This window comes from Macrobrachium nipponense, chromosome 36 (assembly GCF_015104395.2).
Source record: "Macrobrachium nipponense isolate FS-2020 chromosome 36, ASM1510439v2, whole genome shotgun sequence".
In the NCBI taxonomy this organism is placed as follows: Eukaryota; Metazoa; Arthropoda; class Malacostraca; order Decapoda; family Palaemonidae; genus Macrobrachium; species Macrobrachium nipponense.
In genome coordinates, this window is record NC_087220.1 from 48,489,954 (window position 1) to 48,503,605 (window position 13,652).

Genomic DNA, 13,652 nt, shown 5'->3' on the forward strand with positions numbered 1-13,652 from the left:
TCTTTGTTGAAATATTTTCTAATGACATACAGATTTGTATGTGCATTTTGGTTCGGTGTCGCCGATGGAGTTCAGTATCCCAGGTTCAGAAAAAAAATTTTTTTTTTCTTTTTTTTAAGTCCTTCTATCCAGAAACCAAGACTATGTAAGACACTAAGTCTTATTCGGGCAGCAGGAGTAGTCACCTACTAAATAGTTTTGAAATGCGAGGGAGAAACAACCAGGTATTCTAATTTTATATCAAATATTGGTCTGTTAATTCCATTTCTCTTCCAGGGGTCTTTTTCTGAATGATAAATAGTATTGAGTTTTATGTGCTTACCAGGAAGGGAATTTTTTTTAACTACTGTCACCTTAAAAACAGGTCTACATCACATCGTGGAATTCTTATTTTATGCCTTAATTTCTTACACCTTTTCTGTGTGATGTATGTCTATATTCCAAGTAAGTAACTGGAAGAATATACAGAGGGTACCAACCACTTGCATATACTCGCTTTGACAACCCCAGTACCAAATACTGTACTTATGACTGGTCTTTTTCCTCTTGAGATCTCATGTGAAGTAGTTACCTGTTTTTGGCTTAATTTCACCCATAATTCTGCATTTCTGTCGCGGCTTAATGTACCCAAATACATTCTGTCTGTAGGCATACACTGATGCACAAATATTTGCTCATTATGACATATGACATTAATGATGCAAGCTTTGAAAGTGGGTCTGAGAACTCGGAACGTCACAGAACCTGGTTTTTTCTTTAGATGTTGTAAATGACCTGTGTTCGTTGAAACTCATCATTTATGTTCGTATAACAATCAAAATCTTGAACTTTTTCTCTTTATTCTTTTATAATTTATTTTCAGATCTGTTCTTTTAGTTTTTTTTGTTTTCTTTTTTTTTACACTCCAATCAATGTGCTTTTCATGTCTGCAGCGAGATTTGAAGACTTTTACAATATTTTTGAGACTTGCAACAATTTGAATTTTACGTTCTTTTACAATTCATGCAAGCACACTCATTTGCGAGACGATATTTGTGTACTTTTTCTAGTAGATGACAACCCCAGTACTTTCAACATATCTGTCTAACTGTTCCGGAAAAAAAAAAAGTTGACAATTCACTAAGCTTTTATGTGGTGTCTCAACATCTACTTAATGTCATCTTTTCGCTCAGAATCTTTACCAAAAGCAGGACACGAAATTATATACCAAATGCTCCGGCAGGCTACCTGGACTCCCCCCAGATGTCCCGATCTCCTCGTTCCTCTGAAAGATATTCCCGCCATTTACCTCCGCCCGCTGATCCAAGGAGTCGTCTATCCCGTTTAGATGAAGAGTACTACGACGACTATGAGGACGAGTACGACGACGAAGAGGAGGAGGACTTCGTAGGGGACAAGCCCGTGCCCATCTGGCTTGGCGTCATGTTGGTCGTGGCTTATATCCTGGGCGGTGCTGCGCTCTTCTCCGGGTGGGAGGGGTGGAGCTTCCTCGACAGCATTTACTTCTGCTTCATCACTCTTACTACGATAGGTCTGTGGTTTTTCTGTTCATGAGGTGGTAGTAGTAGTGGTAACAAGTACGGTGGACCCCACCTATTCGCTGTTCTGGATTCGCGGATTTTTCTGTGGAATGTATATCCACATTATCTGCGGAAAATTCGCCTATTCGCAGAATTTTCCATAAAGAAATATTCTCTAGTTACTGTATTTTCATATTATTTTCGTGACTAAATACATTTTTCATGATAAAACTAATAAAATACTCAGGTATAAGCATTTTTAAGAGGGGTTTGTTTCGTGTTTGAAGTATCACAATAGGCAGTTATAAGCATTTTTAAAGGGGTGTCAAGTATTCGCGGATTTTAGCTATTCGCGTGGGTCGGGGGGCCCCGGGGGGTTGTGGTCCCTATCCCCCGTAAATCCTAGGGGTCGACTGTAGCAGTAGAAGTAGACGTACTGTAGCAGTAGGCAATAAATTCTTGGAAACAGAATTAGATTGATTTAATGAGACCACTGAGCCACTTTTCAAAGGATTTGCTCTTGAATGAGAGGTAAGAATTTTTGTCAAATTTAATTTAGAGAGGCGGGAAAGCTAGAATGGATGCTAGAACCAAAGGGCACCTGATATTCCATCACACTTTTTATCGGTTTTATTTTCAAATAATTTCGGGTGGAGCTAGGAAAATGTGACCGTTTTCTCTTCTCTTTTGTTTAGCAGCGATAAAATTGCTTGAAAACAGAATTTTAGGTACCTAAATGAATGAGCGCTGGTATACAGTTTTTTACATTCATAATTTTTAATTTATGTCGTTGTTATGAGTAGTTTAAGAAGGATTCAGCTTATGATGTTGATGATCATGGTACTGATGATGGTTTATTATTATTATTGTTGTAGTTGTAAAGTGTTTTAACAAGATGATTGATTACATTTTTAGTTTTATAAGCTTTCCTGAAGGATTTTTTGCGGGTTTGAACATGATTTTCTTTTCAATTACGCAGACACAATCATAAATTGCATTTACACACTTGTTCATACCTTTATCCTGCCTGTACTCTATACTAAATGTATTCACTCGTGTGTATGTAACCTTATTTGAACACTAAAGATGTCAGAACATCACAAGAATTGTTCTGGTCTTGATTTCAGGCTTTGGTGATTTCGTCCCGTCACAGAACATCAATGAGGACGTCGAGCTCAGCATTGCCTTGTGTTCCATATACCTGCTGTTTGGCATAGCGCTGCTGGCCATGAGCTTCAATCTGGTCCAAGAGGAGGTTATAAGCAACATCAAAACTATGGCCAGGAGACTTGGCATTCTGAAGGAAGACGAAGATGAAGATGATTGATGAATGTCTCGTAAAAGAAATTGAACAGATGACGAATATACAAAAGAAGTCGTGCCAAAGTATTCTTTGATGAATGTAGAAATAGATGTATATAATGAAGGTATTCTAAAGTAAGAATGCCACGTACTGAAGTACTAAAAGAAGGAATCAGATATAAAAGTGGCACAGTTGAAGGTTAAGGCTTCAAAGAAGGACTGTAGCTATGATTCTGAAACTGGCGTTTTGTATGAATCCCTCTGTAATTTAATTCCAGTGAGCTATAATGTCTCTTGCAATGCTTTAAAAAAACGTAAGGGGGGATTAAATTTTATAACTTGGAACATTCCTTTTCAAAGAGGTTTTGGTATTATTCTGAGAGATTAATTATGTATAAGAAAACTTCATGCAATAAACAACAGACTTTAATGAATCGAAGAAATGGTGACCTATTGAGGACGGTTATCGATGTGCTCAGAGTTGGCAAGTGCTAAAATGCTTCCATATTTGATTGATATACAGACATAAACTTACATTTCGTCAGTTGCAATTTACAATTGAAGGAGAAAGTATTGAAACATGAAGGAGACAGCTAATTGGACTAGTGCCATATCTGTTATTATTATTATTATTATTATTATTATTATTATTATTATTATTATTATTATGATTATTATTATTATTATTATTATTATTATTATTATTATTATTATTATTATTATTATTTCAGTAGATGAAACCTATTCACACGGAACAAGTACACCAAAGGGGCCATTGACTTGATATTCAAGCTTCCAAAGAATGTTGGTTTCAACCTCCCACTGCAGACCCCACACTGCAGCGGTAACCGATCATGATTTTTCATTGCCCTGGGGGAGATGCGAACCCGCAACATCTGAGTGACATACCATGACACTGACCACTATAGTGGCTGGTGATTTGCTAATAAATTATGAAAGGAGAGTTCAAGACCAATCATCGTCACCCTCAGTTATTATTGTTCAGAGCTTAGATGCTAAGTACATTTGCTCAGACCTCAGTGATTTTAAGGCACCTCGCAAAGCCGTAGGCCATAGTCCCTTATTTTCCTTTGAACTAAGTGGGACCAACCTGTTTGGGAGCTCTGGCACCAAAAATAACATAGAGATAAGATTTATATCTCAATTTATAACAAAGCTGTTGTTTATCTGTTGAAACAGATGACTTAGGATCTTCTGAAGATGCTAGATATTTTTTAATGCGTACAGATTTTCTACAAAAACAGACCACAGGTTTTGCAAGTTCTAAAGGTCCTGTTCTAGTTGCAAGTACGGTACAAGGAATCAACGATAAAATTTATATCTGGTTCCCGAGAATTAGTCATAAAGAAGTCTCAGTTAAACACAGTGAGGTAAACAATAACAGGAGTGAACTGAGGTAAATGGTAAAAAAAGTGACAGGCCACTAGTAGCTCCTCAGTGGCGTGATTGGTATGGTCTTGGTCTGCTACCTCGGTGGCCGCGAGTTCGATTCCCGGGCATTCCATTGAGGGGTGAGAGATGTGTATTTCGGGTGATAGAAGTTCACTCTCGACGTGGTTTGGAAGTCAAGTAAAGCCGTTGGTCCCGTTGCTGAATAACCACTGGTTCCATGCAACGTAAAAACACCATACAAACAAACAAACAAAACAGGCCACTAGTGGAAGACTAAGCCAACACTAATATCCCAGTGGTCAAGTTCTAAGCTCACCCAAAGTAACATCAGGTTAGGAACCAGAATGGAAGCTGATGTTGGTGGTGTCTTTTTGAGAAGAAAATTGGAAGGGCTGGTGAACCAGAAAATATCACAGCAGACGAACGAAGTCAAGTTTTGTTGGGAAGATGTTATTCCTCTGATATCCTTCAAAAAAAAAAAAAAAAAGAGACCTTGAGTGTTCACAGGGCTTACGAGAAGGATTCGTTCTCGTATGAAATCTGAAAATCGGATCTCTGTAAAACTAAAGAATCTGGACAATCAGGTAGGAAGAGACCAAAGGGAATGGGTCACAAACTTTTTATAAAGCTTGAAAACTTACCCATGGACAGACTTTTAATATTTATCTTGAATGCAGTACTATGAATCTTTACTTGCAATTGTATTCCATTGTTTAATTATTCAGACATGAGTTGAATTCTTTGATTCTTTGGTTCCAGAAAAGTGCACAGGTTCAAATGACAGTTACTATGGCATTTGTTTATCATTGGCCGGTAATAAGGGTTTTCTTCAGGGGCAAGAGTCCGTGCTGAGAAGGCCAGCAACGAAATCTACGACTTCAAAGGCAAAGACGTTCCACAGCCATCCTCGACGAATTCTGTTTTGAAGCATAAATTAACAGTGATGAAGTTGACAGAGTAATACAAGTTGAATACAATATTTTGCATTGTATTGTCAATACTGTAATGTTTTGAATTACTCAAAACAAAAGAGGTTTCAGTTTCAGACATAGCAGCCTTCTTCTTTGAACCCTCATTTTATATCTAAAAATCATGTTTTTACGAGTAAACACCTGAATGGGCCTTGGCATATAAGTATGTCAATCAAATTCATGCTTCCTTCTCACTTCGTGCCTCACTCAAAGTTGTTCTGAGAGACCAATTTTAAAAGATAGTGAGTAAGCATCACATTCGTAGAAAGTAAGTTATTTGCTCGAAAATGTAGTAAGTATTGAGTATCTCTCTAGAAGAGTGTATGATAAGGTACATTAAAATGAAAGAGAATTGAAATAGATGTCTGTGAAGAAAGACAAAACAAACTGGGAAATGTGCGACCAGTGAGCAGGTTTCTAGAGTTGTAAGTGTAGATATAGCCCTTGTGTTCCGTATCGATTTCATCTTCAGTTGTCGAGTATTTCCAGTGAGAGAACAACATTGCATCTTTTAATATTAGACACCTTACTGCTCTAGGAAGCTTTCTGTTTAATGGGAAACAGAGACAGATGTCAGAAAAAAAATTATGTGCATGAATTCCACTTTGTTTGTAGTTTATTGGTGTATGAGAGGCTTCCAAGGACAGGTTGGTTTGATGTCAAAAGAGCTCCTTTGCAGACCTTTGAAGATCCTGTAATTAGTAAGGAGATGGTATCATGTTATTCTTCTTTTGAAATGGTTTATAGTCTCCAGGGTGGTATTTTAAAGAGGAAATGTTAAATTGAACAGTTGTGCAGCTAGTTCCTCTCCTTAATCCATCTATATTCTATATTTTTCATCATACACTTAAATCACAGCTATCTTATTTCTGGCTTTTTGCCTTCACCATGCATTTTCTCTGCCTTGTGAATATTACGCCACTCAGATCATCCACTTCCTTCATTCAAAATTCACCAATGAAAATAAATCGGGCTTCAGCCTTGTCTTGTCCCACGTTTCGTCTCCATCGTTCTCTCTGCTTCTTCAGTCTTTACTGTATCCTTTTGATTCCAGTACAAGTTTTCTATCAGTATACAGTGGGACCCCTGTATCCGCATTCTCCGTATTCGCAACTCATGGATTCGCGGATTTATCTCTTGACCATATCTACCCATTATTCGTGGAAAATTCGCCTATTCGCGGCATTTTTCTATGAGAATTATCCAAAAATTCCTGGTTGCTTTAATCAACTTCATCATAAAATGAACTTTTTGTGATAAAACTATTAAAAAACTATGTATAAAAATTTTTAATGGGTTTTTCTTGAGTTTTAACTAACAACATCGTTTTTATAGGGGTTCCAACTATTCACGGATTCCAACTATTCGCGATGGTCTGGTATACATCTCCTGGAATATGGGGCGACCACTGTAGTATACTTACCATTCACCCTTATGCACTCTTGACATTTTTCTGTTCTTTAATCTATTGAGAGCCCCCTCATAATTTGCTAAACAAGCATACAAACCCTTTTGCACTTCAGTTGTTCTCTCGGACGGTATTGTCAGAATAAAGATAGCATTAATTGTACCCTTTATGTTCTTCCCTGAACTCAAACTCCTCTTTCCTGCTTCTTGTCTTCTTCTTCTTAAACATTTCTCCGATTACTTTCAGCAAGAGCCTACTCCACAAGCAGAGAGAGCCAAAGTGTTTTAAATTCCATAAACGTCACATGATGCACATAAGTTAGATTACTGAAATGTGTGTGCAGGGAAGAATGAAATTTTTCAAGCAATAAGTCTTCTCTTGGAATGTGAAAATTTGGAGGTTGCAAAATAAATGTACAAATGAAGAAATGACTGAATTCTATTTCAACTTCCCTCATCATCAGTATCATATATATGAAGTAACTCACAAGCTACATTTACAAGATCTTCACCTCTGCAAAGGTACTGTGAAGCATCTAGTCCAACTTGAATTGTGTTCTCCAATGTTTGTCTACAGTGAAAAGGTGTCTGAGTTGGTAGTTTTTGGTAGACGTGTAATTCATTCCCTATGCAAAGTAAGACAACAATAAATAGACCTCTCTGGCTGGGTGAAATGGGTAAAGCTAAGTGGAATTGAATGGAAAGATTTTATTTAGTAATATTTATTTCATTGCACTTTGTGTGGTGCTCTTATGGCCACTGTTGATATTGTTGATGTGGAAAATCCTTGTAGTATATTTCCTGAACATTGCTTTCTCCAGTGGGGTTTTAGCAGTAACTGTGCAAAATTAATTTTGTTGAATGAAAAATTGTCAGTCCATTCAAGAAGAAAACATCATCTTAGAATGGTCAGTACGTTGACTTTTATCATCTATCTATCTATCTATCTATCTATCTATCTATCTATATCTATCTATCGATCTATCTATCTATCTATCTATCTATATATATATATATATATATATATTATATATATATATATAGTAGATATAGATAGATAGATAGATAGATAGATAGATAAACAACATCAAAATCTGTGCCATCTTGTCAATAATAGTAAACGTTGAGATACTGACCATTCTAAGATGATGCTTTCTTCTTATACATATATATATATATATATATATATATATATATTAATATATATAATATATAGATATATATATATATATATAATATATATATATATTGGCACCAATTAGATATAGTTTCATATTGAATCTTAAATAAACTAATGCTCGGAAACAATGTAGATGGTGCCAAGTATCAAATGCAACGTGAAACGCTTTGTCCTGTTCACATGGTTGTATGCACAGCCTACTTCACCTAATGAGAGCAAATTACTGTTGTGAAGAAATGGCAACAAACTTCAAGCCGAAGCCCACAATTAAACCCCATATGGCTTTACCCATTGGCCCAGCTCCACATGAATTAAGCAGGTGATAGAAGAGCTCTTGGAAATAAGTTGGATGACAGTCGTGAGGTCTTGATACCCAAGCGAGTGATTTACATATTATGTATCTTTGTTGACAATAAACTAAAGTGCATCGTCTTATTCAGGGATTTTATATAAAGTGTTAATCTAAATGGATGTTATCCAGATTGTGAGCATATTGTGAATATGCATAACAAGGCCGCAAATTCATACGTTTGTTTTTATGGAAATAGTTCAGTCTGGCAAAAATGTATAACAAATGGTGAAGAATCAGTGCTGCAAATCTCAGTGTTAATGTTGTGATGGATTAAACTTTAGATAAGAAAATTTAATTCCAAATTCATTTATACTCATGTTGTCTGTGATGAGCTAGTGGATTCAGACCTAATAAGTACGGTACAGATATTGGGTTATGCTTAATGATTCGTAATCTTGCAGTGCCAAATTCTATTGAAGTAACCAATCAAGTATTACTGCTCAGATATTCTACATTATCACCCTAAAAAACAAAAATAGACGATAAATTATTAACTAGAAATCGGTTTTCATAACCATGCATGTAACTTGTGTCAATTGACATTTGCTGAAGACTTATATGACTCTAAAACTTTCAGGAAATCAACACCAAGTTTGCCTGAGGTCTGTAAGCCTCTAGTCTCACCCCAGACATACTACACGATGGTGGAATTAGATTATGTATAGGGTAAAATACCGAATGGCCAGCCTCTACCATAGCGCGACCACCTCCCCGAAAATCGGAAATTATGGCTTTAATTTGTGACATGGGAGAAAAAAATTACTTCGAGAGGAAAGTAGAGGTCTCGAGGTGTTGCTTCGACGGACGCTGGCTCTTGACTAATGTCTTATCCTGGGTTACAGGACGTGTTTAAAGTTCTTTTTCGGGAAGGTGGTCGCGCTAAGGTAGAGGTCGACCATTCGGTATTTTACCCCATTACTGTATTTCCAGCCAGTCACCACAAAAATGAACCTGTGTAAATTTCAGATGAAATGTTTTTTCTTTTTTTTAAAGATTTTAAACAATGTTTTTATAACTACAGTATCAATTGGTAGCGTAATTAGCGTTTGTAATTGCCGTTATGTAGTAAGTTTAAAACGTTTTTTTGAGTGTAGTGATGGTGATAGTAGCTATTTTGTACTGTATTCTTAATAACACTATGAGCTTTGTATAGTGAATTTTGTTTGAACATTGATTTAAGGGTAGTGTTTCGTTAAGGAGGTAAAGATCACTAAGTTATGTTTGAAAATGTAATTACCTTATTTAGAATCTTCGTTCCGATAAGTAATTTAAATAATCCAGACAAGTGCTTGTAAATGTTTGGTAGTAGTAATGTATTCGTTTTTTATTACATGATAATGTGAACAAATATATATCATGAAAATGAAAACCTTGCTAATACACCCGAGAAAACGAAATTTGAAATGTAAATATATGGATCAAATGAAGAAATGGCCTTATCTTCTTGTTTCTCATCCTCATTTATGGTCTTACAGGTTTTTAATATGTTTTTTTATTTAGACTGCTTTAGGTCCAAGTAGTTTTATTTACTGTATATTTAGAACATTAAAATGAGGAACAATAAGACTTGAAACGGGAGCATTACATTGATGGTCCTTGTAATGAGAAGCAATACAGAAATTCTTCTGTGTTCAAGGATAAACATGTAAGAATGGTAATATGGTATACAGCATCATTGCCAGATTACTGAAACATAACTGCTCTTTATAATTGTTTGTTTGTATTATGTTTTTACGTTGCAAGGAACCAGTGGTTATTCAGCAACGGGACCAACGGCTTTATAATTGTGCTACTTTACTGTATTATCACCACCAACAACAGTAGTGGTTTAATAATATATATCCAGAAAGAGATGAATAACAGTTACTGTGTAGCTTCTTGTTTTTGAGTGTCAAAACTCCGCTACATTACCTAATCCTGAACATTTTGACCATAATCATTTCGCTTGCCCGTCTAATTTCGAGTTAAAAAGTGTTAACAAAACTTGTTTTAAAATGTTCGGCCGTGAAATTTATCAGGATGTGATTAGTGTAGACTAATGGAGTATTTCGAGGCTTGTTACAGGTGACAAAGTAAGGTAAGTGCTTGACTGCTTGACTTTGGAACTGTTTTCTGTCAATGTCACTTTTATATAACCAAATCCTGGGTAGATCTAGGGTACTATTTCGCGGCGGCCTAGACTATGGCAGTTGCGGTTTTTCTATGCAGTTTTACCTACTGAACAAGAATTTTAAGTAATAGGTATTTCTACAGAAGCAGTCCGCACGGACTGCAAGGAACGTAACCGCGGATACGACATCCGCTAGGGATGGGGTGTGCCCAATGTATTTCGCCTTGTTTAGTACTGCGCCATGGGGGGTTAATTACAGTCGTCCGAATAAATATTACTTAAAATTCTTGTTCAGCAGGTAAAACTGCATAGATAAACCGCAACTGCCATAGTCTAGGCTGCCGCGGTTAAGTACCCTAGATCTAGTACAGCCCCCAGTGGATGTAGTAGTATCCGCGGTTACGTTCCTTGCAGTCCGTGCGGAACTATTCTGTAGAAATACCGCAGTTTTACCTCCTGAACAAAAATTTTAAGTAATATTTATTCGGACGACTGTAATTAACCCCCAGGGGCCAGTACTAAACCTGCGAAATATGTTGGACGCCCCAATCCCTAGTGGATGTCGTATCCGCGGTTACGTTCCTTGCAGTCCGTGCGGAATTATTCTGTAGAAATACCTTCACAAGATATTAATAGGCTAATGCTGGGATTGCATGGTTCACTCAGTAGCTTAGTAATAGGCCAAAAGTAGGGGGAAACACCGTCTTGGATCCATCGTCATCGGGTGGATCAGCCTTATTCACTCTATATTTAAGTGGTGAAACACGAATACAATTACATCTTTAAGCATGCCGTTCAAAAGATTGAAGTTTTGTCAACATAATATGATATATGAAAGCACCATACGAACTAAAATAACCATGTGAGGTCTTCGTAAAATATGTTTTCAGGGCAGTTTTTAAATCCACTAGGCGTTGACCGACTGAGGTGTCGTTCGTAACCGTATCGATGCCACGTCCTTCCCAGCGCTCATTTGAACAATATTAGCGTATAGTATGTAACGTTTATTGATCTTACTCAAGATTGCAGTTGTAATCAGCGATAAAACAACATTTTGTTGTTTATATTAGTGAAAGTATGAAACTTATTCCTGGGGTCATGGTTTGAACTGAAATTCATTTTTGCCTTGTAATTGGTGGTTTTATCCTTACGAACCTCCACAGTGCTTATTTGATTGTAATTATACATATTTTGGTCTCAATTCACTCCAGGACTGCTGTGTAATGTAACATAAACCAAAATGCTGTATTTTGTTAGAATGATGAGCTTTGTTCCTAGCCCCCCCACCCCCCACCCCCACCCAAACCAAACATGACTAAGGATGCTAATCACAGTGGGAAATACAGGGATGCTTTCTTACTTATTCAGACCTAACATAGACATTATATCCTACCTGAGCTACTTTATGTGCTTTCTGAAGCCACATGAGCAAGGTATTTCAGCAAAAATTATATGCTCCCACTACTATTTGTTTATCTCAGCATCACTGGTAGCTATGATAGTAGACAGACAAGGATCAAGAAACGCAATATTTCCGAGAAATTTCATATATTTATGATTGCACATTTAGAAAGAAAACATGCTGTTACTTTTTGGGGCTTGAGGGGAAAGGGGGCCCGCAGCACCCCCCCCCCCCCTCCCCCCCCCCCCCCCCCCCATGGCACTCCTCATACAAACCCAATATATATACCATTCTGCCCCAGTAAGCTCATCTTAAAAAAAAAAAAAAAAAAAAAAAACTCTGCTTGGAATAGAGTATTAGATATTTCTTGTTAAAGGAGAACTGCCACACCAACTGTTAGTATGTAAAGTTTGAAATGGTTTTGTGTCAAGGCATATTAAAGGCCCCTTGCACCATTGACTCCTAAAAGGAAAGTGTGCAGAACGATTAAAAACAGGCAAAATAATAAATTGATTGCTGAGGCAGTTATTCTTGACCAAAGGCAAAAGTATCAACATTCATTGGGTGGTCAACTAATAGCAGTAGAATGGCCCTTGAAATATTTTGACCTCCTAAGTTTGGCTTTGTCTAATTTGTCAGGGACTGGCTCATTGGTAGGCATGTGGTTCTGGAATTAGTGTTTGGTCTCCAGACAGAAGATTGAGTAAAATCAACCTGCCATATTTAGAGGACGATTTCAGGGAATAGGCGCTGAATAATCCCGATGGGTTCCAGCGCTTGGTCCTCAAGACCTAAATTTCATAATCAATCAATCAATCAATTTCAGAGAAAAACTTACGCAGGACAGTTCTTGTCAGAGTGTAATTTATCCCTCTTCCAAATAAGCTTCATATAGAGCCGTTTCAGGAACTCACTGATCAGATACAAGGTCATGACCTAACTTGATCTTTGTTGTGGAAGTGATTTTTAATAAAAAGCTGGTAAAATTTTAGGCTCTGGGTATCAATATCTATCTTCATTGGGTGCATGAAAAACAAGTACCATGACATGACATACAACATCATTACCCAATTTATGTCACCAATGCTCAAAACTTGCTTGTCCTTACTAAATTTGGACAGTAGTTTCATAAAGAAGACACAGAAGGCTGCTCAATGTCTTTTGCCTTTTGGCCCCTGACTTGTATAGTTAGTCTGCTCAGCTTTGTCTTTCAGTTCCACTTAGGTTAATTGATTAGTGTATGTGAACTACTACTTGTGGCTGTGTCAACATTAATTGTATTAGGTTGGGTAGTAACCATGTAACTAATGTTCTCAGACCTTGGAATGGAGTATAGAGTTTAGGCCAGCCAAAGGCCAAGCACTGGGAATCTGGGATCTATGAGGTCATTCAGCTCTGGAAAGGAAATTGAAAGTAGGTAGGTTTCAAAGGTGTGAAATGGAAGGAAACTCACAGTTGCACCTTGAAATAATTTTTGGGAGAAAGATAAAATCAGCAAAATGGAAGAAAGATAAAATCAGTGGAGTTACAGTTAGGACTGAAATGGTTACAGCTAGGGGCTGAAGGGACACTACAAAGAACCTTTAATAATGCCTACAGTGCACCCTTTGTGCTGCAGTGATGGCACTACTCCCTTATGGGGTTGCAGAGCTTGGACTATGGCATACAATACAGGCAGTCCCCCGGGTTACAACGGGGGTTCCGTTCTTGAGACGCGTTGTAACCCGAAAATCATCGTAAGCCGGAACATCATAAAAAATCCTATGAAAACCTTACTTTTAATGCTTTGGGTGCATTAAAAACTATGTAAACTGCATTCTTATTGCCTTTTGCATCATAAAAGCCTTCAAATATTTATTATTTTGCATTTTTGGTGTCATATTTCTTGTGCTAGATCAGCTTTGTAGGCGTCGTAACCCTGGAAATAATTTCTGAAGAATATAATTGAAAAGTGCCTTAACCTCGGAACGTCGTAAGCCGGGGACTGCCTAATTG

General features: G+C 37.2%; 1 protein-coding gene across 6 annotated transcripts in view; it reads left to right on the top strand.

Moving 5' to 3' along the window:
• LOC135203609 (TWiK family of potassium channels protein 7-like) overlaps positions 1-6,687 on the top strand; it is a 194,784-nt gene extending 188,097 nt beyond the window's left edge. For 5 of the 6 annotated variants that reach the window (XM_064233431.1, XM_064233436.1, XM_064233434.1 and 2 more), the window contains 2 exons: positions 1,223-1,531; positions 2,648-6,687. In XM_064233431.1, coding sequence (XP_064089501.1) covers positions 1,223-1,531; positions 2,648-2,847 — 509 coding nt within the window. In that variant the 3' untranslated portion in view covers positions 2,848-6,687. The remainder of the gene's footprint in view (positions 1-1,222; positions 1,532-2,647) is intronic. The other variant, XM_064233435.1, reaches the window with a different exon arrangement.
• The last annotated feature ends 6,965 nt before the right edge of the window (positions 6,688-13,652 follow it).